At 30.7% G+C, this 26,116-nt stretch overlaps 1 protein-coding gene and 1 long non-coding RNA gene across 2 annotated transcripts in view; both read left to right on the top strand.

Moving 5' to 3' along the window:
- Positions 1-9,174, top strand: part of LOC143078526 (uncharacterized) — a 30,969-nt gene extending 21,795 nt beyond the window's left edge. The window contains exons 5-7 of the mRNA XM_076253389.1: positions 1,521-1,711; positions 7,154-7,326; positions 9,065-9,174. Coding sequence (XP_076109504.1) covers positions 1,521-1,711; positions 7,154-7,326; positions 9,065-9,174 — 474 coding nt within the window. The remainder of the gene's footprint in view (positions 1-1,520; positions 1,712-7,153; positions 7,327-9,064) is intronic.
- Positions 9,175-18,014: 8,840 nt separating this feature from the next.
- LOC143079155 (uncharacterized) lies at positions 18,015-21,652 on the top strand. Its single transcript, XR_012979344.1, has 2 exons — positions 18,015-18,146; positions 21,292-21,652. It is a non-coding gene; the product is annotated as an uncharacterized LOC143079155 (long non-coding RNA).
- The last annotated feature ends 4,464 nt before the right edge of the window (positions 21,653-26,116 follow it).

Below are 26,116 nucleotides of genomic sequence, written 5' to 3'. Positions count from 1 at the left end.
CGATTTAACCCAAAAATACTCCCCAAAAAGATCTTGAAATGAACATATAATAGACGACGCTGGTCATTACCCCTTTGCGGTATAACGCAATATTCGTGGATTTTATTTGAAAGAAGAAAAGGCGACTTATTCATTTAGTGTTATAGAAGATTTTTCGAAGGAATTTGTTTTTCTGTTTTTGATTAAAAACAAATTGGGGAAATTGGAGGAAGGGGTGTCTAGGAGGTGAGTCAATGTTTTCTGTGTGCAGTGGACTAAACATTTAATTTACATAAACATTTTCTAGAATTTTATTACTGACAATAAAATCAGAATTAAAAGATTCCCAATTGAGCATAATACAATTTAAAGTCTGATTTACTTTGTTCAATCAATGATTATTTACCAAAACCAAGAGAAAAAGACCACACACACACACACACACACACACACACACACACACACACACACACACACACACACACACAAACACACACACATATATATATATATATAATATGAAATAGGTAAATGCATATCTGAATTTTGATGTAAGTCAGGCAGGTTACTGTTTTGTAATCTAATGGCAACCACAATGGCTGATTTGTTCCACCTACAGGTTGCATTTCTGTAAATATTGACAATGCAATTTCCCACAGGAACTCCTTTTACGGCTAAAACTGTACCACTTTTACTATGAAGTTTTGAAAAAAATCTTATCCTAAAATTGATAGTTCATATGCACCACAATTTTTTTCAAAGGTCAAAATATAGGGCTGTGCGGCATATTTTCAACGTTTATATGCCCTGAACTTCTCAGAGTTTAAACTTACACTAATTTTCTTAACTACCCTACCTCGAATGAAAGGTTACCACAGATTTCAATGTAAACAATATGCACGTGTTTATTTACTGGTAACATTCCCAAGTTCTGTCTCTGCGATATGGAACACAGAGAGCATAACTGGGAACCAGTATGTAAACAAAATGATTTTTTTTATGAATATTCAATTACTCCCCAAAAGAGGCGTGTTTTGAGAAACAGCTGTATTTTCAAAGTGCAACCTACACATAAATAAAACTGAATTGATGGACGTTGGATACTCTTTACTTGATAAGGAATACAAATATGACTTTATAGTTTTTTAACGGTTAGCAAGATCTCATTTGCCTATGACGGGTTTTGAAGTATTTCGCGTTTTAAAAGACGTTCATGTAGATTGCATTGTGAAAAAAATGTAACAAAAAAAAAATAATATAGAAAAAGCAAAATATATTTCTGTATTCATCACTGGAAATATTATTATTCTATTAAATAGTGAACTTCGGTTGATCTTCTTATGATGTCTTCTGACCAACTTGAAAAAAGTGGATATCCATTACCTTCTAAAGATGCATTTGAACCAGTTCTATTCGCTCATTTGCTCAGAACATATTTCCACTTAAAGGCAAATATGTTGATTTTGTTTTATTGTCTCACTAATGAAACAAAATATTCAATGCCGTATTAATTGTTTAATTCGAAAGTTTTACTTTGCCAGGTTGACAGAACAGTTGTTTTCCGTTCTGTAGACTTGATAATAGATGGAACCACAACAACAACATTAAAACCACAAGATACCCCTCCAACTAACACGCCTTCATATGGACAAAGACGTCATAATTTTCGTATACAGTGCAGAATGATTACACAAGGTGTGGTAGATCATGTCATTGGTCATATGGGAGTCGAGTAGGTAGAATTTCTTTCTATATATGACAAAGTCCATATCTGTCCCCTTCTATTTCTTTTTTGTTATATTAATCCAAGTATGACTGTTATTATAGAATCTGCTGTTACTTCTCAGTAAAGTAAAAGACATACTGTATGTAGTGTATGTCAAAATGTAGTACCCTACTAAACATGTCCTTTTTTCACTGCCAGTTAATTTTTCTATCGTATCTTCACAAACAATTTGTTGCTTTCACACTGTAAATTACTATTGAACATGTGGTACATATTTATAGATTATACAGAATTTCGCAATATGCAAAATTTTGAAAATTAAAAACGTAGCTATGGGTCACAATTACTACAGAGTACATCAAAAAATTAGGTTTGTCGAATTTAATGAAGTTGATCTCTCCAATTAGGAAGGAACTATACGTGGGAAATATAATTTATTTTTCAAAAACTAATATAGGCATTTCAAAATACGTTTTTAGTATCTATAAGTTAAATAACAAGACTAAGATCCAGGAAAACCTTGATTAAAATGAGCGTGTAGTATGTAGATTTTATCTTTATTTGTTTTCCAATACAGTTGTTTAGAGTACTTAGATATTATCATTTTCGTTGTTAATTAGAAGACTTAGAGATTAATAAATCTTGAGTTTATAATTCTATTTAGGGAAAGTTTAAAACTCCAGTTTTTGTTGCAACTTCTAAATGTTCACAAATTAGAAAAAATGATTAGATTAATATAATTAATGTCCAAAGACCTACATCATTGTCGGAAAACGTAAATCATATGTGTAACTTTTGTACAAGCGTATGTCTCAACTTCATTGACGTGTGCTTATAAACACTTGAAATTATGCAAGTAAAAACAATATTAATAGGGGATTTGCTACGAGATATAGTATACAATACAATAAAATATGTTTTATTTGTCTTTAATCATTAATGAAAGTGACAAGTGGAATAATGATTCGTTCTAATCAGCCAGTTTTGTTCATTTGTCAACATAGGCAAATAAATATCGCTAATGAATTATTGACTTGTTAGTGAATACTTCGATATTATAAACACGTATTCATTTGAACTAGACGTGTTGAGCTATTAAAAGAAAAAGAATATCAACATTGGAAGTGAAAAAAAGGGTTTACAATATAGTTACCTGATTTCCATCTACACAAACTCTTTTTTATACAGGTATACGCGATTATTAGCATACTGTTTAAACCTATAATATGAATTCAAACAGATTTCCATTGCAATGTCATGCATTATATTACAATAACTTTGACAGAACTATGCATTAAATTACATGTTTTTATCGAAGTAATGCATTGAATTACACGTTACATATTGTATTTTTTTTATTAGGTGAAAAGAAAAAATAAACATTTTGAAAAACAACATGAAGTCACAAAAAATTCTAGCATGTTCATCAACTGTATTGAGTTTAGTCAGACTTGTAAGAAGTTCATTAAATACGACTACTACATTTTAACATCATAGTGGTTTAGAATGATTTCATGCACATTAAGGGTTTCGAAAGGTTCTCTCCGTCATGCACATTCTATCAGGCCTGAACTTTCAAATGCTATTTCTGACTATCTGATTTTTTTACAAACCTTTAGCTCTACTATCTTTGGTTTTAATGTTTCAAGATAGACATCTCTCATTTTAACTAAAAAAAAAAGAAATGACTCTTTTAAATATAAAAAAGTCACTCAATTTTATCGTATAATTAATAGGCAAAATGAGGTTGTAAATTTAATGTATGCCTTTTTGTGTTTCTTTATTAAATTTATTTGTGTTTACAGTGACTAGGAGGATAACACAATATTGACTGCTTTAACATTATTTTTAACATTTGTACCTATTGTGTCTTTTTGTTTTATTCACGCATCGATGTCAATATAATGGAATTTGATGCGACTGTCATACGAGGTTTATCTAGCTATAAAACCACGTTCAACCCACCATTATCTGTATAAGAAGATGTCTTTACCAAGTCAGGAAAATGACTGTTGTTTTCTATTCTTTTGATGTATTTGTGCTTTTGATTTTGCCTTTTAACAAGGAAATTTCCTTTTTGAATTTTCCTCGGAATTCAGTGTTTTTGTGATTTTACTTTTTTTTTTTATTTCAATCAAAGTATTTACTGAGCATTTCTTTCCTAATTATATTATAAACAAACAGTTTATGGTCTATGCACAAGTGTCAAAATAATGAAAAGAGTAATTGTAAAACAAACTAATGGTCCGAGAACACAATTAATTTCCCCTATCTGTCTATTATAACATATTGATTAATAAAAAAAATCCCACCTGCGCTTTTCTAACAAGATTTGGTGTACATAAAGTTTGGCATTAACCACAAAACATATCAAAAAATTAGAAAACTTCATCGCCTCATTTTCTCTTGGCAACACAAAACACAAGGACACCAGTATGAGTTAAGCCAGAGAGCTTCCGAAAAGGGGAAATCCACCCATGTTTACCTAACCCAATCACTCATTTCTGCTCAAAATATCAAAAAGAAATTTTACAGAAATTATCTTAGATGACCTTACATTCACATTAAAGCTAAAAAAGGGGAAAAATTCAAAGGAAAAGGCAAAAAAAAAAAAATTAAGAAAAAATATACTGAAATTAAAGGGAACTATATTTGTGGACAACGAAAATTGAAGGGGGATAATTGTGTTCCCGGACCTAATTAGCGTTTTTTGACAACGCTCAGTTATCTGTTATTTAATCATGACAAGGTATTCAGACTTTTGTCAACAATGACACACTTTAACAGTAATGCTTTTGAAATATCACTCTTTTTTCAGGAAAATGTATGAAATAAAATGAATATCAGCTTAATCTGATATATAGAATCGTGTTATTCCATCAAGAGATTTATGTGAAATGTGAAAATTAAATAGAAAATAGAACATTTATATTCAAATGATTATTTTCTTAGTTCATGTATTTAATCAAGAAATCCTAATTTCTGTTTTTGCTAAATCTTCAACAATTTGTTAATGTTATATAGTATTTGAAAAAAAGTAACGCATGTAATGCAATGTAAAGCATGAAGTTACACAACTTATTACTGAAAATATGCATTAAATTACAATAATATGTAATGCAAAAATTGCTTCATTAAACATTACATGCAATATCTTCGAATAATGTAATTCATTACCATGCGTTACAATGACAAATTAGCATTACCCAATGCCTAACGTCTACCATTGTGCTAATCAAAATATGAATATGAGATCACATAAAGTGCTAGCCTGGTTAGAAAATTGAATGTAAATCATATGTATTGGTCAGATTGAAAGAATCAGAAATGAGATAGTTTTGAGAGAACCGAGGTTTCTTCTGTTTCATGTTACAATCAACAAAATGTGATATAAGTAAGTTTTTCTGCGATTGCATATTTTATATAATGACACATTTCATCAGTAGATTTTAAGTTTACAAACGTTTTGACATAAGATTTTTTCCTTTTTATTGACGCAAAAATTATCCTTTGTCTTTTTATCAACAGTTATTGTTTTAATACTTGTGAAAAGTTCTAGTCTCCTGTTTTCACCTTTGGAATTAGACAAACACCAGTGTTCATGATTTTTGTCGTTTTTTCCTTTCCTACGGAATATGCAATGGGGGATTGTATATTTCGTGGGCATATTTTTTAAAAGTTCACTTTCTTTATCAATCTACAACAAAACTTATTATCTGATCAATCTAGAATATATTCACACCTTCAATTCGAGTGACTTGACAAAAATAACTGCTCCCATTGATATACTCAAACCTTAATTTGAGCTCACTCCAAGTGTTAACATGGTTTCTAAAATGGATGTAAATAATATTTACTGTGATTTCAACAGATAGATTATGAAAGCAATGAGATAGTTTTGTGATAACAAAAAAAGGGAAATCAACAAAACGATTATTTATACTGATGCATGTATAATAAAAATATCTAAAAAACACACAATGTTATATTATCTAACTTTTCTAAAATTGTTTATTTTTTTTGTAATGAGAAAACTTCATTAAATTTTTTTTAGAATTACAGTCGTGTCATCATCAGATGCTCTACCATTTTTCTTTGAAAGTAATTTTTTTTCTTTAAGAACTTCTTTCGATTTCTTTTTTCAACAGTCTTTTTTTTAATTGTTGAATATAAGGTATCGGATAGAACCTAGATCAATTATTATTTTACTACAGTTTTCAATTTGTTTGTTGTTTTAAACCAGGTTCAATCCACCATTTTCTACATTAGAAAATGCTTGTACCAAGTCAGGAATATGATAGTTGTTATCCATTCGTTTGAAGTGTTTGGACTTTTGATTTTGCCTTTTGATTTTCCTTTTTGAATTTTCCTCGGAGTTCAGTATTTTTGTGTTTTTACTTTTTTATACATACCATTCTATAATTATTCTATCGTAATAATTCTACATTTGTTCTATACCATTTTATAATGTTTACAATGTTGTAAAATGCTTTTAGAGTTAGTTCTATTTTCCTGTTTTTATTTGTAATATTTGTAATATTGTTTTTTATCAATTCACTTCGGAAACGTTATTTTGAAAAACGTATAATAGCGAACATAGCGAATTTCGAGGCAAATTAAAGCGGAAAATCCCTTACCAAATGGCAAAATAAATCAAACCCTCAAATACATCAAACGAATAGAAAACAACTGTTATATTCCTAACTAGATACAGGCGTTTCCTTATGTAGAAAAATTGTGTATTTAACTGGTTAAATAGTTAGCGAAACCTCTCACTTGTAATCAACTTTCAAAATTACTCTACAATGAAAAGTCATTCATGTACATCATTCATAGGTCATGTGCAGCTATGTATTATAAAAAATACACAGAAAAGATCAAAGTGTTTTATTGGACGAAAATGGGATAAGCATGTTTAACTAACAAAGGATTGGCATGCCATTTTAACAATTTTTCAGATCTCTACTTGAATACTGTTTGGACTCTGTGGGTAAATCTTCTATGTACGAAAATGATTTTAAAAAGATCATTAGTAGTGTTGTCAAATCGAACAATTAAGCCTAGTCTAACAATAATGGCGCTTAAAAGTTGCGTTAAAACACACACAGACAATTAATCAATCAAAAAGATACGAAAGGCTTTCATATATAAACTTAATAGAAAAATCTTCTTGAAAACATGTTCGACTCAAAAATCACTGAAAATATATCATATGAAGCTTTTTTATTGATCTTTTCGTTGAACATGTGTTCAAGAAGAATTTTGTATTTTCATTTCCTCGTTAAAGGCCCACATTCTCGTCCTTTCTACCGAACGAATTTTAAGCCAGCGTCCCTAGATTATGATCCGGGTTTTGTTTCACCCAAAGAATTTGAAACATGACTAGCTTTAATTAAATCGTTTGAATAAACTTTTATAGAAAAAAAATCCGTTATAAATGTATTACAGAAATGTTGCTTCACTACCAAAAGTGTTCAATTCAATTGGAACTGTAGAGATGCGATTTAAAAGTGAAGAAGCTTCAACCAAGAATAACATAAATTTGGAAGACCTTCCAGATATCTCAACTGTTTACCTTGGTGACAAGTTTTACATGTACCTGAAATATATCGGCGATCAAGGTAATCAACATGATAATATAATTACCGTTAATGAAAATTACTGAACAAGTTTAAAATGTCTAGTTTAAACATATTTTATTTGACTTAAAATAAAATGGATTGGTTACAAGAAAACCAGACTTATGAAGTCCGCTCCGAGTAAAACTAAATTACAATACAATACTAATATGAGCATACAATTATTCAGAATATACAATACTTAACGACCTTTTAATAAACTCTAATACATGTTTAGATATTATGACGTTTTGTTCCTACGTGAGGTTTGGATTACAAAATGGCCACAAACTAATATTCGATATAAGTTTATCAGGGATCCTTCTTAGATTGATCATCAAATTATAAACTGATGTGTATAAAAAGAACAGTAGAAAAGAAAATAGCGTAAGTCTCTTCAATGTTGCATACACAAAAACAAGATACGTTAGTGATTATATGGACTCTGAATAATTCATAGTTCAAGAAAGATGAATAGCATCTGAACTGTGTTAGAGTTTAATTTCCTCGGTCCATATAAATAAGGATTAGGTAAATCTTTAAGTGCAATTAGTACATACAATTGACAATGGAAAAGGGTAATGTATCAAAGAGACAACAACCCGACGAAAGAGCAGAAAACAGCCGATGGCCGACAGTGGGTCTTCAACATAACGAAAAAATCCTGCTACCGGAGGCGTGCTCCAGCTGGTCCCCTAAACAAAAATGTGTATTATTTCATGAAACTGAAATGTAAATTTCCGATTGTTTCTGAATAAATAGACCAGTATTGAATAAATTCTTCTTAACCAGAGAACGTTCAATTTGATTTAATAATATTTTGGTTAATAAGTAAAGTCCTAAGTTCATATTAAAAAAAACAACTCATGCCATCTTATAAACTGGACATGTAAAACATTATATCTTAACACAGTATTCTGTCACGAGGAGAAAAAGGGAAATGTTTACCAACCAAACAAACCGATAAACATTCCTCGGATCAATTTTAACGATTCCGTTTGCTGTACCGGTTGTCGGTAATTTTAAGTTATGAAATAATCGGTATTGAGAAAAAAGTCATTAAAACTAATGAACAATTTTAGTTTCACAAAACCACGAGGGAATTTAAAGAGAACAAGAACAAAAGGTGGTATTTGACAAATGGAACAAAGATTTATCTTGGTCGGACGTAGATTTTCATAACCAACAAAATCACAACTTAGTATTTTGCTTCATTCTACCATATCAACGTCAAATCTCTGAGATTCATTGTAAAGTTCATTTAAGTATGTTAACGTTAGAACTGAATTCATATATCTGATTCTATTTGTAATAAGTTTAGTGTGTCATTTGGTGAACCCATTTCGATGGTTTTCGAAAACTGGATGTCGGTTTGACTATGGTTTATTTGCCGAAAGATGTTCACATCGTGAGCCCGATTTCTACAATATCCTTCTGTGTTCTCAACTATTATTCGGTTCTGTGATTTGTTAGATTCTATACAAAAGCTGTTTAGAAGATGATAAATGTCTTAATCTTGTCTTTGTCTGCCTCGTACAAGCCAGGAAAATGACAGTTGTTTTTCATTCGTTCCGCTGGTCAGTTTTAATGACATTCCCTTTTTTAATTTACCTTGGAGTTCGGTAATTATTATTTTTTTTTATACTTTTTCAAGTCTATAACAATACAGGTTGTGTATGACAGAGAATATAGACATCAAGGTGGTTAACAATTAGTGTACAATCTTTAGTTTCAATTGCAGACTATTCCATATTACCACAAAACTGCACTGCATACGGTGACAATGAAAGGGCAGTTGTGCAGAAAGCCGAAAGATTAAAAAGGGTTCAATTGTGGACAAATCAAAAGTAAGTATATAAAACAAGTTTTGTATGCAAACTTTTTTCACGCAGTACTAAAAGTTTTATTAAATGTATTCATTGTTTTCTAATATGCAAATCAATAATTTCACAATACTTTGCATTTTGAAAAAATTCCATTTTTATGTTTGAATGAATCTGAAGTACTATGGATTCATTTATATTTTTGTATACCAATTATTGTGGATTGAGGAAAAATGTGTATTTTCTTGGATATTTGATTCCATAGATTTGTTGTCTGCATACAAACATATACAAATATATACTTCGTTAAACATGTAGATTCGTAGTTAACTTATACCCACAAAATCCATGAAAATTGGTATCGCATAAATAATTTGAATTCTAGAGTATAGGCATAGTTCAACCAGCCTGTCATAACTAAAATTACTCACCTTTTACTCATACCTTTCGTTCAATTTAAAGTTTCTGTCAATTACCTCAGAACTTTTGGAGTATAAGTTAAGAAAAAATAATTGCTAGTTGTAAATGGATAAATAATTAATAGCTTTGAAATATGCAATGCAAGATATTAAATGCATTAAGCGTTTTTTGCTAAAGGTAATATGATAACATTATATGACCATACTTACATATATTTTTAACTTGCTCTTTTAAAAAGGTGCACAGGAAGTTATATTAACACATCATTTAAATGAATACGTAAAACTTAAATATAGGCTTTTTCGAAAAAAAATAATGATTTAATATGCTTTATTTGAATAATTTAACGTGAGATACGAAAAAATGGAGGTTGTAACGCAATACGATGTTTAAGCTCTCTATAAGTTTTGTGATATGAATCGTTTACATTTAAATGTTGAATTTTAGATAGTGTAGTATGTACGGCCTTGACAATAAATGACGTACATTTTATATGTCATTTACTTGGACAACAGGATGGTTATCTTAATAAATATTCCACTCTACCTAGGGTTGTAAACGTTCCTATGATCGTCTGAGGTTTTTTGAAATTCTCAGTTTATAATATAGCAATGGTATAAGACAAATGGGTGATTGGGGAAAAGAAATATGGTCACTTGGTCTTCTCCCGACCGGCAGTAAATAGTTATCAAAGGTACCAGGATTATAATTTAGTACGCCAGACGCGCGTTTCGTCTACATAAGACTCATCAGTGACGCTCATATCAAAATACTTATAAAGTCAAACAAGTACGAAGTTGAAGAGCATTGAGGATTCAAAATTCCAAAACGTTGTGCCAAATACGGCTAAGGTAATCTATTCCTGGGATAAGAAAATCCTTAGTATGTCGAAAATTCAAAGTTTTATATTCAGGAAATTTATAAAAATGACCACATAATTGATATTCATGTCAACACCGAAGTGCTGACTACTGGGCTGGTGATACCCTCGGGGACGAAACGTCCACCAGCATTGGCATCGACCCAGTGGTGTAAATAGTTATCAAAGGTACAATGATTATTATTTAGTACGCCAGACGCGCAGTTCGTCCACATAAGACTCATCAGTGACGCTCATATCAAAATATTTATAAAGCCAAACAAGTACGAAGTTGAAGAGCAATAAAACGCTTGAAGAAGTTGGGCGTCCGTTTGCCTATCAAGTTCGCAGTCGAGTCCGGTCAGAATGGGGACGTTAAATCCGATGCCTCGTGTAAATAGAGTGCCACACTATTTACACGTTAAGAACCCTCGGAACAACTCTTTGAGGGATCCGTAGGTGGCCTGTTGGAAGGCAAAATGTCTGTCCCTATTAAATATACCCTCATTTTCAAGTGGCAGTCAAAATTTCCAGGACCATCATCCCAGATGGCCTCTATTATGTCAAGACCTACCTATTGTATTAATTGTGAACTTGTTCTCGTCCTGAATATGCATGAAATATTTGCCACTAGACGTTAAGCAAACAACAATTAATCTATACAAAATTACAGAGACTATTAAAATGCATAGATATACATGATATAAATTGTTTCTAAAATCGTAATAAAGCGCGTGCTTCGTCTTCTGTTAAACAAATTCATGTATGGCATACTTTGTTTTCTAAAACTTTATTTTCATATCATATCTCACATGAATGCATTGAGTCTAAAATAGAACTAATAAGACTATCACGACGTTTTGTATTATACAATATTTCGAGTTTTGGGCAAATAAATCGGTATGTGACTAATTAAATATACTTTTATCGATTGATCAAAATAACCAAAGAAGAGAGGTATATATTTTTAATTGAAAATGTATTCAATAGTTTAAACGATATAAAAAGTCATTTCTCTAAGAAAACATATATGTTATAAAAATAGTAATTTAAAGTCATAAGAAACCTCATATTAAAAAAAAATATGCATATGTTTCTTATAACTAAATTGATAGTTTTCATTATAAAACTTATGAACATGTACTTTTTCTGAAGAAAATTCTTTAATTTGTCCACATTTAAAAGAGGTTTACTTATTTTTAATTGCTTCCTCCAAGAATCAATTCGCCGACATGTTTTCCGTATGCATAGTGACCTGAGCGTAACCCTCCTCGTAAAAATCCGGTGATCGTAATACGCATGGATCTGTCATTAAAATAAACAACTATCTGATTGTACATGTTAAACACGTGCTCAATAACCATGCTTTTTGTTATTTGTCTACTATAAAGTGACAATCGGTAAACTCCGGCTTCAATACACGGCATTTAATGAGCAGCCATATTTATTAAATCATAACAGATAAAGAGAAAAAAAATTGACGATTATACGATATATTTGCGTAAAAAATGAGAAAATCGTGCACAGAGGACTAAGTTTATGATATATACATGCATTGTTTCAAGAATTGAATAAACATTATTTTTCACCACTCACTCGTTTCATATGACTAATATTCGTGCCAATTATGAAATCAAATTATAAAATTCTGTTCCCAATATACACAAAAAACAAGACCAGATAGATTTGATAAGTTAAACAAGTAAGATAAGCAATATTATATGAATATATTCACTTAAAACAATCAATATCCAGCCATAAAAACGACTTATGAGACACTTTAAAAATTTCAAATATATCACGTAAAAAAAATAGTCACAAAAAATGACCATTAAAAAAACCCTAATCAACAGATTCCAATGATTATATATATAGATATTTATATATACAACTCGTCTAAACATCAACCCAACAATGTTAGATCTGTAAATTTGCTTTCGCAAATTTTCTGTTCTTCCCTCGCCGGGATTCGAACCCATGCTACTGTGATATCAAGACACCAAATCGCCTGCACTGCAGCCGTCCCGCTAGACCACAGATATATATATATATATATAAAGAGTACTGTTTAACTGGTTTATTGTATAGAATTCAAGATTGTTATAGTTTTTAATCAGAAAAGATTGATTTGATGCATTTTACATCGTAAGAATACTGATGAAGGATATCTATTATTCGAAATATTTAACATTTGTTTATCTTATTGTTATTTTTTGGTGATGTTGTATCCCTTTAAACTGGATATCTATATTTAGACGAACTCAAATATATAGTTATATATATAAGTATGTCTGAGTCAGTGACAACTCTACAACAGATGTATCCATCAGATCGCCATCAATGATGGTGATACATGGCTGTGTACATAATGTATATACAACTCGTCTAAACATCAACCCAACAATGTTAGATCTGTAAATTTGTTTTCGCCCTCGCCGGGATTCGAACCCATGCTACTGTGATATCGTGACACGAAATCACCTGCACTGCAGCCGTCCCGCTAGACCACACGACCACCTGGGCTCTACAATAATAGAGCTTTCGCTGGCCGTGTGTTACCTTTCCTCGTCAGTTTTAATCTAGCGGCGTACTACATTACATGATATATAAGGCATGAAGATGTTATAAAGTGCCTAGAAAATCAACCTAACGATGTTAGAGTAGATTTGATTCGTAACTTCCTCCCCGGCGCCGGGGCTGGAACATGTACTTTTTATTTCTAACTTATATATATATATATATATAGATTGCCTAACAATGTAATTTTAACACACTATTTAGTATTTAAATATAAGAATGTTTAAAATATTTCCAAATGATGAAAATAAACGCAATATTTCGCTAGACCAACTAGCTTTATCAAGCGTGCATCTATCCAGGTGAAATCGGATTAGATGGTAAGAAACATTTGCAGCTCAATGTATTTGTTGCACTTAACTTCCTCTTTGTACTCAAGAAAATTTTGCAGCTCAATGTCTATGAGCACTTGAATTTAGCTGCTTTGAAAATAAGAAAATTTTGCAGCTCAATGTATATGTTGCACTTGGATTTAGCTACTTTAAAAATACATAAAAAGTCAATACGTGAACCTTAAATATTTTTTTCTATGCAAATCTTATTTCAAGTGAATTATAAATAATACCTCAGTGTTTTCATTATCATCTTTGTGGAGGATAATATTTTATTTTTATTGTAAATCAGGACAATTTTAGTATGTTGAGAGTTGTGTTAAATACAAAGTGAGGAGATAATTAATGTTTTTATTTCGATATTAATTTTTACCAACGTGAAAGGTCAAAATACTACCAATGGATGACACTTCTAGGGTTCTTATTGGTATAGGTAATAATAAGTCCAACAGCCATGTAATTTACTTTTCTGTAACCCCCCTATATTAGATAGATATAGGAAGATGTGGTATGAATGCCAATGAGACAACTCTCCATCCAAGTAATAATTTATAAAAGTAAATTATTATAGGTCAAGGTACGGCATTTAACACAGAGCCTTGGCTCACACCGAACAGCGAGCTATAAAGGGCCCCGAAAAATACTAGTATAAAACCATTCTAATGGGAAAACTAACAGTCTATATAAAAACGAGAAACGAGAAACATGTATGAACTACATAAACAGACGACAACTACTGTACATCAGATTCCTGACTAAGGACAGGTGCAAACATTTGTAGCGGGATTAAACGTTAAAGTACGATTATTTTGCTTCATAGAATATGGAATGTTTATTCCTACCATGCAATAAGACAAAAGCAACAAACTTATCAATTGTTTGTGCATGCCGTAAAACCCTGTTCCACATAAGAAATGGGTTTGGATCCAGCAAATACATTTAATTTGCTGCTTATACATGTATACTTTAAAATATACCTGTCCGAAATCAGGAGCCTGTTTTTTTTTGTTTGCTTATTATCGTTGTTTGGCATAAAAAAAAATGCCATTAATTTGATGCATATATGTGCATAGTGGTGAAAATATACCACCTATGGGCGCTCTTATAACTTGTTTTTATAACTGTCCATTTAACCAAAATTCATTTTTTTCTTAGAAATAATTTAACAAATGCAGTTATAAACCTTTTTTGTTGGGAATCTATAAAGGATATTATTGTGCATCAATTAATTCTACTACATTGATAACCGTTTCTTTTAAATTAACCATGATCATATTTGTGAACATTTACGTTACATCATAGGCAATAAGAAAGCATTTCCTTTTTATCTTGTGTGTAACTCTATTTTATTAATGAAATCCGTTGTATCTAGAATTCAATTCTAAAGTTACATTGTATGCCTCTTCAATAATGGTTTTATATTAAGTCAAATAATTTCTCAATATCAATCCATCTCGTGGGAGAGTAACACCTATTGATGATCGGTCGTAAGGAACATTAATTAATGTACATTGTATCATACTAGTTGACCAGTTCCCAGTGCCTCATTGATTATTTCTAAATGAATTTTATGAATGTTTGGAAGACTGAGGTACATGTGTCCATGTTTTGAATCATTATTATTCTTTAAAAATTATACGTATGGATAGCTATTTCGTTTTTTTCTATATAGATTTTCAACTCTATATTTTATAATAATATATATATATAGCATATAAGTGAGTAAGCAATCAGTGTAAAGTTCTTTATTGCCATGTTTTAAATATATTGAATACCCCGTATGGAGGTGCTCTTAATTGCAGGATGATAATACAAATAAGAAGAAAAAATGTTCCGAATGAACAAAAAGAAAGTTTCCGAATATTCCTCCATAGACCATATTTCTAACTAATAAATATGCGTGAACCCTCAGGGGTTCACTCAAAAATATATAAGCTGATCTGTAACAATTCCATTTTCATGCCTTATATACCATGTACTGTATTATGACGCTTTATTGATTTATCCAAAGTGTCAATAATAACCAACCTTTACTGTTACATACACTAGTCAACAAAAGAAACGATACACGACTTTTGAATTAAATTTATCAAAAAGTATTCGATAAAACACAAAATAAGATGCACAACTTTTAAGATCTTTCATTTGCAATGTATGCACATATGATAATGAAAATCAAAACCTGTCGGAAAGTAACCGGAAAGTAACTAAATTCCGTGTAAACAATCATAGAGTGCAATTATCTTTGCGTCTCAAATCAATGCTTTAGATATGAAAACAACACACCGTAAATTTGGGACCTTTCGGATTAGTTTTAAAATTGTGTTTTGGATTTTCACTTTATACATACTGTCTATGGTAAATCAATCGATAATGTATTCATTTCTACGATTTCTTGTGGGGCCGAACTTTGCTTTACAAATAAACGAAGAAACTGTATGATTTTAAAAAGAGAATTGATGGCAAACATTGTCTTTACCTTGAAATGAAAAGTTGGCATCAATAGTTGGAACTTCTGTTTTATGAAATTGTCGTTTTATGTTATTTTTGTCAAATAATTTAATTTTCGCCAAATGACTTCATGAAAGCAAAACTATTATTTTAAACAGATTTATATTTCCATGGTTATTAAGTATTACTACCTTTAATATTAGTCCTATAAACGGAAAACTTCATCTTAAATTTGAAAAAAAAAGTCGTGTATCGTTTCTTTTGTTGACTAGTATATAAATGAGTTTAGAGATTTACAAATGGTGATGCATTCTGTGATTTATATTTACTTGTAGGTGTCTTTCTACAGAATCAAAAAGTTTACATTTAATGCACCAATTTGAAAGATTGACAGATCAAATTATGTATGCAGAAATGTTTGGTTTTCATTTCGACGTTGATGCTGATATAACTATTGAGTGTGACGTTAAAGTGTGTCCAAAGTCTAAACCTGAGTTATGCGCTTTGAACGCCGTAAGTATATTATGATGAAAAAACAAGGTCTGTGTATGTGATGTTTGTGGTGAATATTGTAATACAAATGTCTTGTCTTAAAATGGGTATCTGAAGGGCGTGCGAAACAGTTTCATATCATATATCATTTTTATAATTTTACATATTTTACCTAGGCGAGTTGTAAAGACATCAACAAACAAAATATATTTCACAGTGCTAGTTTTCGAGAGAAAAAAATGTGAAAATTAGGATTCTTTCTCAATTGTAAAAATATCAAACTTGAACATTGTAGAGAAGGTATTCTTCGTCATAAATTACTAGTAATAGGATTGATTTTTTTTTATTTGTAATAAGTGAAAAAAAATAATATAAGTTTGTAACCACTAAAAAAGGCTGATAAATTTGACGTCTCCACCCATGGTTATTGGCGTCTTTTCCGGGTATGTATATATTAAAGAACTTTATACAAGATAAAAAAAAGAGGGTATGGGGTATCCATCCATCACAAAAAAACACTACATGTTTAACGTTGTCCCTTTATTAATATAGCTAATAATTGATTTGAATTTATTCCTCATTTCGAGCGATCTTAAAATAATGTACTGTTTTCGCATATAAGATCCTGCGCATCTTACAAACATCTCTTTTTATTATGTTTTTCAATGGTGAAATGTTTAGTGATTACAAAATTTGACGTTTGAAACCATGGATTTTTATTTACACTAGTACTTCCGGCATACCTTGTAGTTTTATGATTATTATAAACTACCTACTGTTATGTTTTTTAAAAAGTTAAATACTTTATTAAAAGAGATGAGAAGTAACACATAAAGTGCTCATATATTGACCAGTAGTTACAAACGAACAAAGAAAATTCAAACTAATACTTTCCACTTACCACTAAAAATTAAAACTTCACCTCATGTATTTTTTAAAATTTGCTATACAATTTACCAATTTAACTTTAAAATATCTTTACAACGGCTAACGTTTTTTTGGTAAAAAAATATACGATATCGAATACATTTAAAATATTTTCCCTAATTTACCGAAAACTGTTGTGTAAGTTAACCCGACAACAACTTTGTACATGCACAGGAATATAAGAATTAATAACATTCTGGTTCCTTAATATTTCGTAAATTATTGATGGAAGAATAGGTCCTTGCTTTGAATTTATACTTTGATGGTTTGTGCCTTACCATACTGCTGATAATCCTCTTTCATTTACTTTTTGGGCAACATTAAATAAACAAAATGTGATGTTATACCCGTTTGGACTTCCCTATTATATATTATATTGTGTATTGTACTGTATAACAATTATATGATCCATCGTTGGATATTAATCAGACATTTGAAGCATATAACATAGATAAATATAGATAGCAAAATAAGAATTGTAATTTGATAATCTACTTTTTTATCATAATTTTGTGCAGATTTATAGTATTCAAACGGACTACACAGGAATAGCTCAAACTGCGTTTTCAATATAAACTATAAAAACGAAAAATTACCATCTATATAAATGTTCGATACATGAGTTCTGCAATAGTTATATAAGAGGATATCTTAGAAACTACTTAGCTAACTGAACCTTTATTTTCCAGAATAATTAATGAAAAGTATCTTCATGAAATTCCTTTTGTCATATATAATTGAAGGAAAAAATTACCTGCCAAAGCCACAAAAGTGGGGATCGGAAAATATGAGAAATGAATATTTTTTTTCAATTTTAGAATGCTACGTGTAAAAGTACGGAATGGAAGGTAAAACGAAGTACAAGAGAAGAAGATAACAGAGTGACCGTAAAAAGCAAACTACATGTGATTGAACGTCAAGTGGGAAATAGTAATTCAGCAGGTAACATCATTTGAAGAGAAATATAAGCATTTTTCGTAATAAAGCTGTACTATTTAGTTTGAAATAATTAGTTATAAACATATTTTTTTACAGGAATAATAATTGTGAATATGTAAATATTTATAAAATTCATACAAATTGTTTTTCGTTTAAACCAGTATTTGAGACTGAATATTAAACTTTGAACCTGGAAAAAAATTTGCAAATTAAAGTGTCATTGTGATTTACTTGACACATTAATAGTATTTTATTTGGTAACACGTATTGATAGTGAATGTAACATACCATCTACTTGAGAGAAATTGGACAGTTAGTACAAACAACTTGTTTCGTCTCAAAAAAAATGTTTCAAATTGCTCGTAAAGTTCTGTAAAAATATAATTATAATGTTTATCTGTGTAGTTGTGGTTATGATAACTTGCCTCGCCTTACCATGCTTCAATAAATCATGAATCATACACTACTGTACATGTACTAACTGTGGTTTATGTGTTGATCGGAAGATCATAAATATCGAATAAGATAAATCAATATGAATTGCTTTAGGAAAAAAAACCTTCTAGAACAGTGATCCAATGACTTCACAACAAGCATGCACAGTTGATTGGAATAGAGTTATTTACATGGAGTCTATTTAAAACAAAGGAAAACAACCTCCATTTAAAATGTATTTTTTTCATCATTTGGAAAATATATGCTACTTTGACATAATCAGAAAAAAATAGAACTTGATAAAAAGTTCATTCCTTAGATGCTAGGACCTAGGTAAATAAAAGATTGATCATGTAGACAAGGACATTTCCCATCGCTTTGCAGCTAGTTTAAAGTTAATCAGTACCTGTAAGAGGTGCAACTAAATTTATGCACAATATCCCAATTTATAACCATTTTTTGTTCCGAAGCACTAGCTTCTTAGCGGATAGTGCCTCCAAGGACCGATGGTCCACCAAACACATGCACCAACCAAGCGATAATAATGTTCATAGATGCGTACAACACATTTTGAATCATACCTTTTTTGCAGTATAAGATTGACATGGTCGCCAATACAATCCCTAAACATTATTTCTTTTCAATGGAAAGTCGAATTAAATTTAAAACAAACTACTTGAATAGCATTCTACGGAAATACATAGTTCGTTTGTACAATTGATTCATGTATCTCAACAAAAAACATTGTAGTCCGCCATCACATTTGTCTAAATAAAAATTCGTTTTTAATGACCTGGTGACCACAACAGTCTGATAAAAAATGTATTTAACAGCCAATTAGTCCGCCAGTCATAATGCTTTTGATTTTGAAACCCATAAGTCCAAAACAAAACAGCATGGACCTTTTATGGATACTATTATTGTCAAAGGGTTTGATGTAATTTTTTCAAATGATTTTGTGTTCAGACAGTCCTTTGGTTTCCTTTTTTTATTTTTTAATTATTTCACATTTTGTCAAGCTGTGTCCTTATATAACTTATACTGTGCAGTGTGGATTTTGATCACTGTTGAAATCCCTGCAGGGCCCTATAGTTTCTAACAATATATCCTTTGATGGAAAATTCTCTAATTGTCTCACTTTCTCATCTCCTTACTTACATTTCTGCTTAGTTCGAATTGTCATATTTCTTTTTTTTATATATAAAAAATGTATATATTTTCTAAATCCAGTTTGTTTTGACATTCTGGTACACATGCAACATCTATTTCTAAACTAGTTTTCAAATAGCAGAATACTATTGTATTCATTCTGATCGTTGTAAATATAATATTTTAGAGTTAAAGTGGACTAGATGAAAAAAAAACCAATCTTAATCTTAATTATCAATGAAAGACAGAATTTTTTGTTATATACAATGTATATTTTTTTTTTAAACAAAACTCTCAATCTAGACGGACATGTATGCATTTGAAAATGATTGACGTCCAACGACAAACATCATATACGAAGTAGTATTAAGGACGGCAAGATGGTAATCATGAGAATATAATAAACATTCTGCCTTGCAGTTGACCAAAACACTAATCAGGATTTTTATAACCATTTAAGTTCACTAGGTAACAGTCTAAAGTAAGACATATCATCACAGTCCGACATATTATTCTTACTCCGAGCTCCCCAGTCTTTACTCTCACTCCTAAATGTCACGTACTTGATGGATGATTGGAAAATACATTTTTAAAGTCTTTCAAATTGATCAAGTCGGCGATGGACGCCTCTTGCAGAAACGATAGCATGAAACCATTAAGACATTTCTGTCAAAGTAATGAATTGTTAAATTAATCAGATGTCTGAATAGTGGGTTGTTAGACCGATGGGTGTTGCATGATTTGGCTTTCGGTTGATCAGGCGGATATTTATAAAAACTTCGCTGTCAAAAGATCGGACAGCACAGATCCAAGACGAATGAGGACAGAAAGCGCTACAACCCCAAAACACTAGTTCTAGGACCATTGTTGTGCTAGTCATTATGATACACCTTATCCCTTTCATGAATGTGACCTACCGAATTAGACTATTTACCGAATTTGTTATAACATGAGCACGATCGGTGCCACATGTGGAGCAGGATCTTTTCCCCTTTCAGAGCACCTGAGATCACCCTTAGTTTTTGGTGGGGTTCGTGTTGCTTATTCTATAGTTTTTCATGTTGTGGCATTTGTACTATTGTTTGTCTTTTTCATTTTTAGCCATAGCGTTGTCAGTTTATTTTCGATTTATGAGTTTGACTGTCCCTCTGGTATCTTTCGTCCCTCTTTTATTCTATTTCATATTATTATCTCTACGTACAAGGATTTTAAAAGGACTTCGATATACCACGTCCATATTTCACATTTATTAGTATCAGATGGGCGTTTTTGGCTAAATGTTGACTCTTTTTATCATTAATTCTATACTATTGATCATTATTGGGATAAATTTCTTTTCAAAACAATGTCCTCCAATGGTTTACAAGGAATCGTGGTTACGTATTTCTGATGTGAACGTCTTAAATTAAATTCTATGTAAAAAGAAAACCAAAGAGACGATAACATTAAAAACCTTCATTATATTTTTAGGAATTTTATGTTTTTCTCGCTCATTACAGGGTTACGCTTGAAGTTAATGAATTTAAATCAGGTTTGTTATTAATATGATATCATTTCTTTTTAGGTTTACTGAAGTTCAGTTTGACGAGTGTGGTTATTCTGCAGTTTCTGTTATACTTTGTCTAAAAGACATCAATCTAACTCTAAGTTTGAAATTTTTAACTTTCATACTTCTATCTTCCATTATAATGTTCACAACAAAGTAAAAAAAAATAGACGATTTTGAATGTATACCATTTTTTTTCTGCTGAAACAAATAGAGTTTTAACATTTAAGAAGTTGTAATGTAGACAGCCATGCTAATATCAAATTATGTAGTTTATTCGTTGATATTTTGACTTGATTAATACCGTTTTTATATTGATATTTTATATTTTATTTAATATGTACTGTCTAGAAATTACAATTTAAAGTGAGAATCTGCATTTTTCGTTGCTTTTTTTACGTTCATTCAATAAATTAACAGATCATTCCACAATATTTGCAATGATTGTATATCTGAAATAAAAATGCTACATACATTTTTTTTCGATGTTCTAATGAAATTTAACGAGTTCTAACTGCATACACAATTTTCTCAAATTTTAACATATACTTTGTCTTAGTCCTTCTAATTCCATTTTAAAACAACGAACATAGCCTAAAAAAATGTTCTTTGGTCGTGGCGTGTTTTTATGTTTTCTCGTTTAATGCTAAACTTTAAAACAAAACTAGGATAACGATGCAAATCAGAAAGTAGTTGCATTAAACTATGGTTATCTAGCCTTTTTCAACTGATTTTTATCATTTTATAGTTCGTTCTTATGTTGTACTGTTATACCACTGTCCCAGGTTAGGAGGAGGGTTGGGATCCCGCTAGCATGTTAAACCCCTCCACATTATTTATGTAAGTGCCTGTCCCAAGTCAGGAGCCTGTAATTCAGTGGTTGTCGTTTGTTTTTGTGTTACATATTTGTTCTCCGTTAATTTTTTTATACAAATATAAAAGCTGTTCAGATCAACATGACCGCATCAGTTAAATATTGGTTTCCAAACGAAGCAATCTGATAATAAGTCATGGTTAGGTCATCATTTCTCCTCCAATAAATTATATTTCCCTCGATCAAAGATAATTGTGGGTAAATTTGTGAGACTTCCACATACCACTCCATATTCTATAAAAAGCGTTTAAATTGGATGTAAAATTATGATCTCTTAATCAAGGTTTATCTTTCATACAAAGCAAGGTTAAAGAGCATATCTTTTACGGACGCCATCACGAGTTGGTTGACCGTTATGGAATAACCGTTTCACAGATGATATCGGATATGTTCCTTACGTCGAAACTACAATCCCCCTTCCCTTTCATGAATGTGACCTACCGAATTAGACTATACATATATTGCATATACTATTTGAAACATTTAATTTTCATACTATTTGTTCCATTTTTACCTGTCTGTTCAGTAAAATAGATTTGCCCGATGCTCAATTTTTTTTAACTTGCTTATAAAATGCTCATTGTAATATATTAAAAAGAAATTAAAAAGAAAAAACAAGCACAAAAAAAGTTAAGCATTTTATGATGTGAAACATAACTTAGTATAGATTATGTAATACCATTTTAAGGAGAGCAAATGATGTCGCGATAAACAAGCCTACTCAAATTCCGCTCATTTAAAAAAAAAACGTGTAAAATCTGAATTCGATGCTTTATTACGAAATTCCCTTATCAATATTAAGATAGTATCTGAACTAATATTATTGTCGTAGAATAATGTTCTTTCAGAATATTTATCTTATGTGCATATGTCCATTTAAAATGAAGTAAATATCCGGCAATATACTTTTTCTAATACAACACATAATTTTTCAACTCTTCACATTTGATGAAAGATTAATGTACTACTAAACGATACATATTTAGAAGTTGTAATTATTTTTTTAACCTTCAGTTTTGTCTAGTTTTTACATGAGCCCATACATGAAAGTTATATAGTAAAATAGGGAAAAAACTATAGATTTAGCCTGGCATTCATATAAATGCTTATCATGGTTATCGTGACAGTTTACCTTTGCAACCATTTAACACACAAACATACATGATATTTGACTATACTCTATGTCGATTATTGTTGCATTTTTGAACGTTGTAAAGCCATCCTTCAAATGTCAGTGTTTTCGGTACTATCCAGGACTGATTTTAGATACTTCTAATAAAACATATAAATTTTCATTCGGCTTGAAGATACGGATCTGACATGATACATAAAAAAGGATAAACAAAGAAATATTATATTTTAAGTAGATAGAAATTCATAATGGACTGGAGTACATTAACATTGTTTTTGGAATTATTTTTACTAACAAGTTTATAGTCAAAACAGATCAATAATAATTCGAATTATTACGACATTTCGGTATGACCCCTCTTTTTTGTTGACAGATGAACCACTGGACTGTCTACCTCATTGTGTGATTGACTATCTTGTAATGTTTGCTCTTCTTTATTGTTTGCTGCTTGTAAGGAGGTCCACATGCGTTCCTAATTTTTTAATGACACTTGTCACCCATAAAAAAATATCCTTTGTCGAATTGTCTGAAAAAAGTAAAATATAAAAATATCGAACTAACAGGAAAATTCTAAACGAAAAGTCCCAAATCAAATTGCAAAATCAAAAGCTCAAAATCATCAAACGAATGGATAACAACTGACATATTTCGGCCGTTGTACAGGCATTTGCTTATGTAACAAAATGGTGGATTAAACCAGGTTTTATAGCTAGCTAATACTCCCACTTGTATGACAGTCGCATAAAATGTCATTATATTAACAATTATGTTGAATAATACAAACAGACATCATAGGTAAAAATGTCAACAATAGGGGTACATCAGTCAATATTGTGTTATTATCTTAATTCACCATAAAATAATCAAATATATTAACAAAGAAATATCTTAACAAAGAAAAACAAAAAGCAATATAGACAAAGCACATAAGTAATACGAAAGAAAACAAATACACAATTTTACCATAGCACAATACCACAATGCCAGAATGTATAAGAACCGGGCCATGTCAAATGGATATTACTAAAAAAATTACTAAAACAGTAAAAGTAATAATTTACAAAGAAAAATCAAAGAATACTATAACATGTTATCACGATAATAAACAACCTCAGTGCCTAGAATATATACTTCAAGACCATCGTGTACTATTGTGAAGTTGATACAAAATATTTATCAAACAATTCTTGGTATATTCCAATGAACTTTCATAGAAAAAGTATGAGACGTTCTTTGAAATACACCTGGTTTATCAACCTTCTGCTCAGACACCGGTGACGTTTTACAAATAGATAGAGAAAGATGTGGTATGAGTGCCAAGGAGACTACTCTCCACGTTTTAATGGTACTATAGACAATATATAGACAAGATCCATATTAATATAAAATAACAAAAAAGTATTACAAATAGTATCAATAGGTCGAATTAACAAGACAATACGATTTGAGAGTACTCGTCTGAGAAGCAGCTGCAATCTCCTGAATACCGAATGAGTTGAGGAAATGTAAACAACATATGCAGGTGAAGTTGGTATATTGCTAATAAGGTAAGAGAAATTGATAATTTCAAGATTTAAATCGTCTAGTTGTCATAGATTCTGGTACTGAAATGACCGCTTGTGTCAAATTCTAGATATAAGTCTAAAAATGAAACAGAGGCAGTCGTTTCTGTTGTTTCTTTAATTTCTTATTCAAAATACACTTACGCAAGTTTGATTAGAATGTTTTGTTATTGGAATCTTTATTTAAAACAATGAAATTTTGTATGCTTCTTTCGTTGATAAGTCTTTTGAATTTGAGCTTTGTTTGTTTGTATTATTGTGAGTGAACGTTCATCAATCAATAAGTGTTCGGTCCTACGATAATCAATCAATAATCTGATCGTGTGAGGTTCTGTCATAATTATACTTCGGCTGGCGAAGGTTTTGTTTTATGATATGACTGTCTTTGTAGAAACAAAATTAAGTTAGGTAAGATATGTTGTGAATACATATTTTTTGCATCATACTACTATTTGTACAATGTATTTGTATTAACATTTTGATTTATTCTTTATTTCACCGGCAGTTTTTCGAAGATTACAGACAATACGAAGACGATTCGGAAACATATTTATCTTCTTGCACGCATTGCTTAATGTACCTCGTACTGACTTGTCAAAGTGGAATTCATTTTTGAATGCACTCCGTTGTCACTTAAGTTTGTGGTGAAAATTGTTTGTTATGGTCCTTAAAAATAACTTTCAAATATTTTCCAACCCCGTTTTTAATAATTGTATTAAATTCTTATGCCTTGTATTATATTACATGTTCTTGTAGATCCATGGAATTTCGTAATTCAAACTTTGTATCCAAATTTACTGAATCAGAAATTAGCATGTTTAATGCGGGGCATCAGAGCGTGGATTACCAAGCATCAAACGCCATACGTAGTTGTAAGAAGCGATCTGATACTTATTAGTGCAAATGCCATATCCTCTACAGACGTCTCTCCTAACAGAATAATACCTTCGAGTTCTCTATCTTTTGCCATGCCCATAACAAACTTTATCATTTCGTGAAAATTCTTCCTCTAACGCTATTCTATCAAATCTTTGCAGTTTTTGTAAATTTAAGGTTAAATTTTTGTATACGATAATTTCGTTATTGCAGGTGGTTGTGGTAGAGATGGCAAATAGGATGAAATAGAATAAATGCGTATAAAGCCATGAGTAAATTAACTTTAATCGAAATTACGTGTTACCAAATTTCTGTTTGTTTTTCTCTCAGCAGTCATTTCTAAAGAGGCTGAATCTTGAAATAAGAGCTAGACGTAGCGTCCTATATCAATTACTAAAA

This window comes from Mytilus galloprovincialis, chromosome 6 (genome assembly GCF_965363235.1).
Source record: "Mytilus galloprovincialis chromosome 6, xbMytGall1.hap1.1, whole genome shotgun sequence".
NCBI classification, from domain to species: Eukaryota; Metazoa; Mollusca; class Bivalvia; order Mytilida; family Mytilidae; genus Mytilus; species Mytilus galloprovincialis.
Note: the sequence above shows the minus strand (reverse complement) of the source record. Positions and strands in the feature narration are given on the sequence as shown.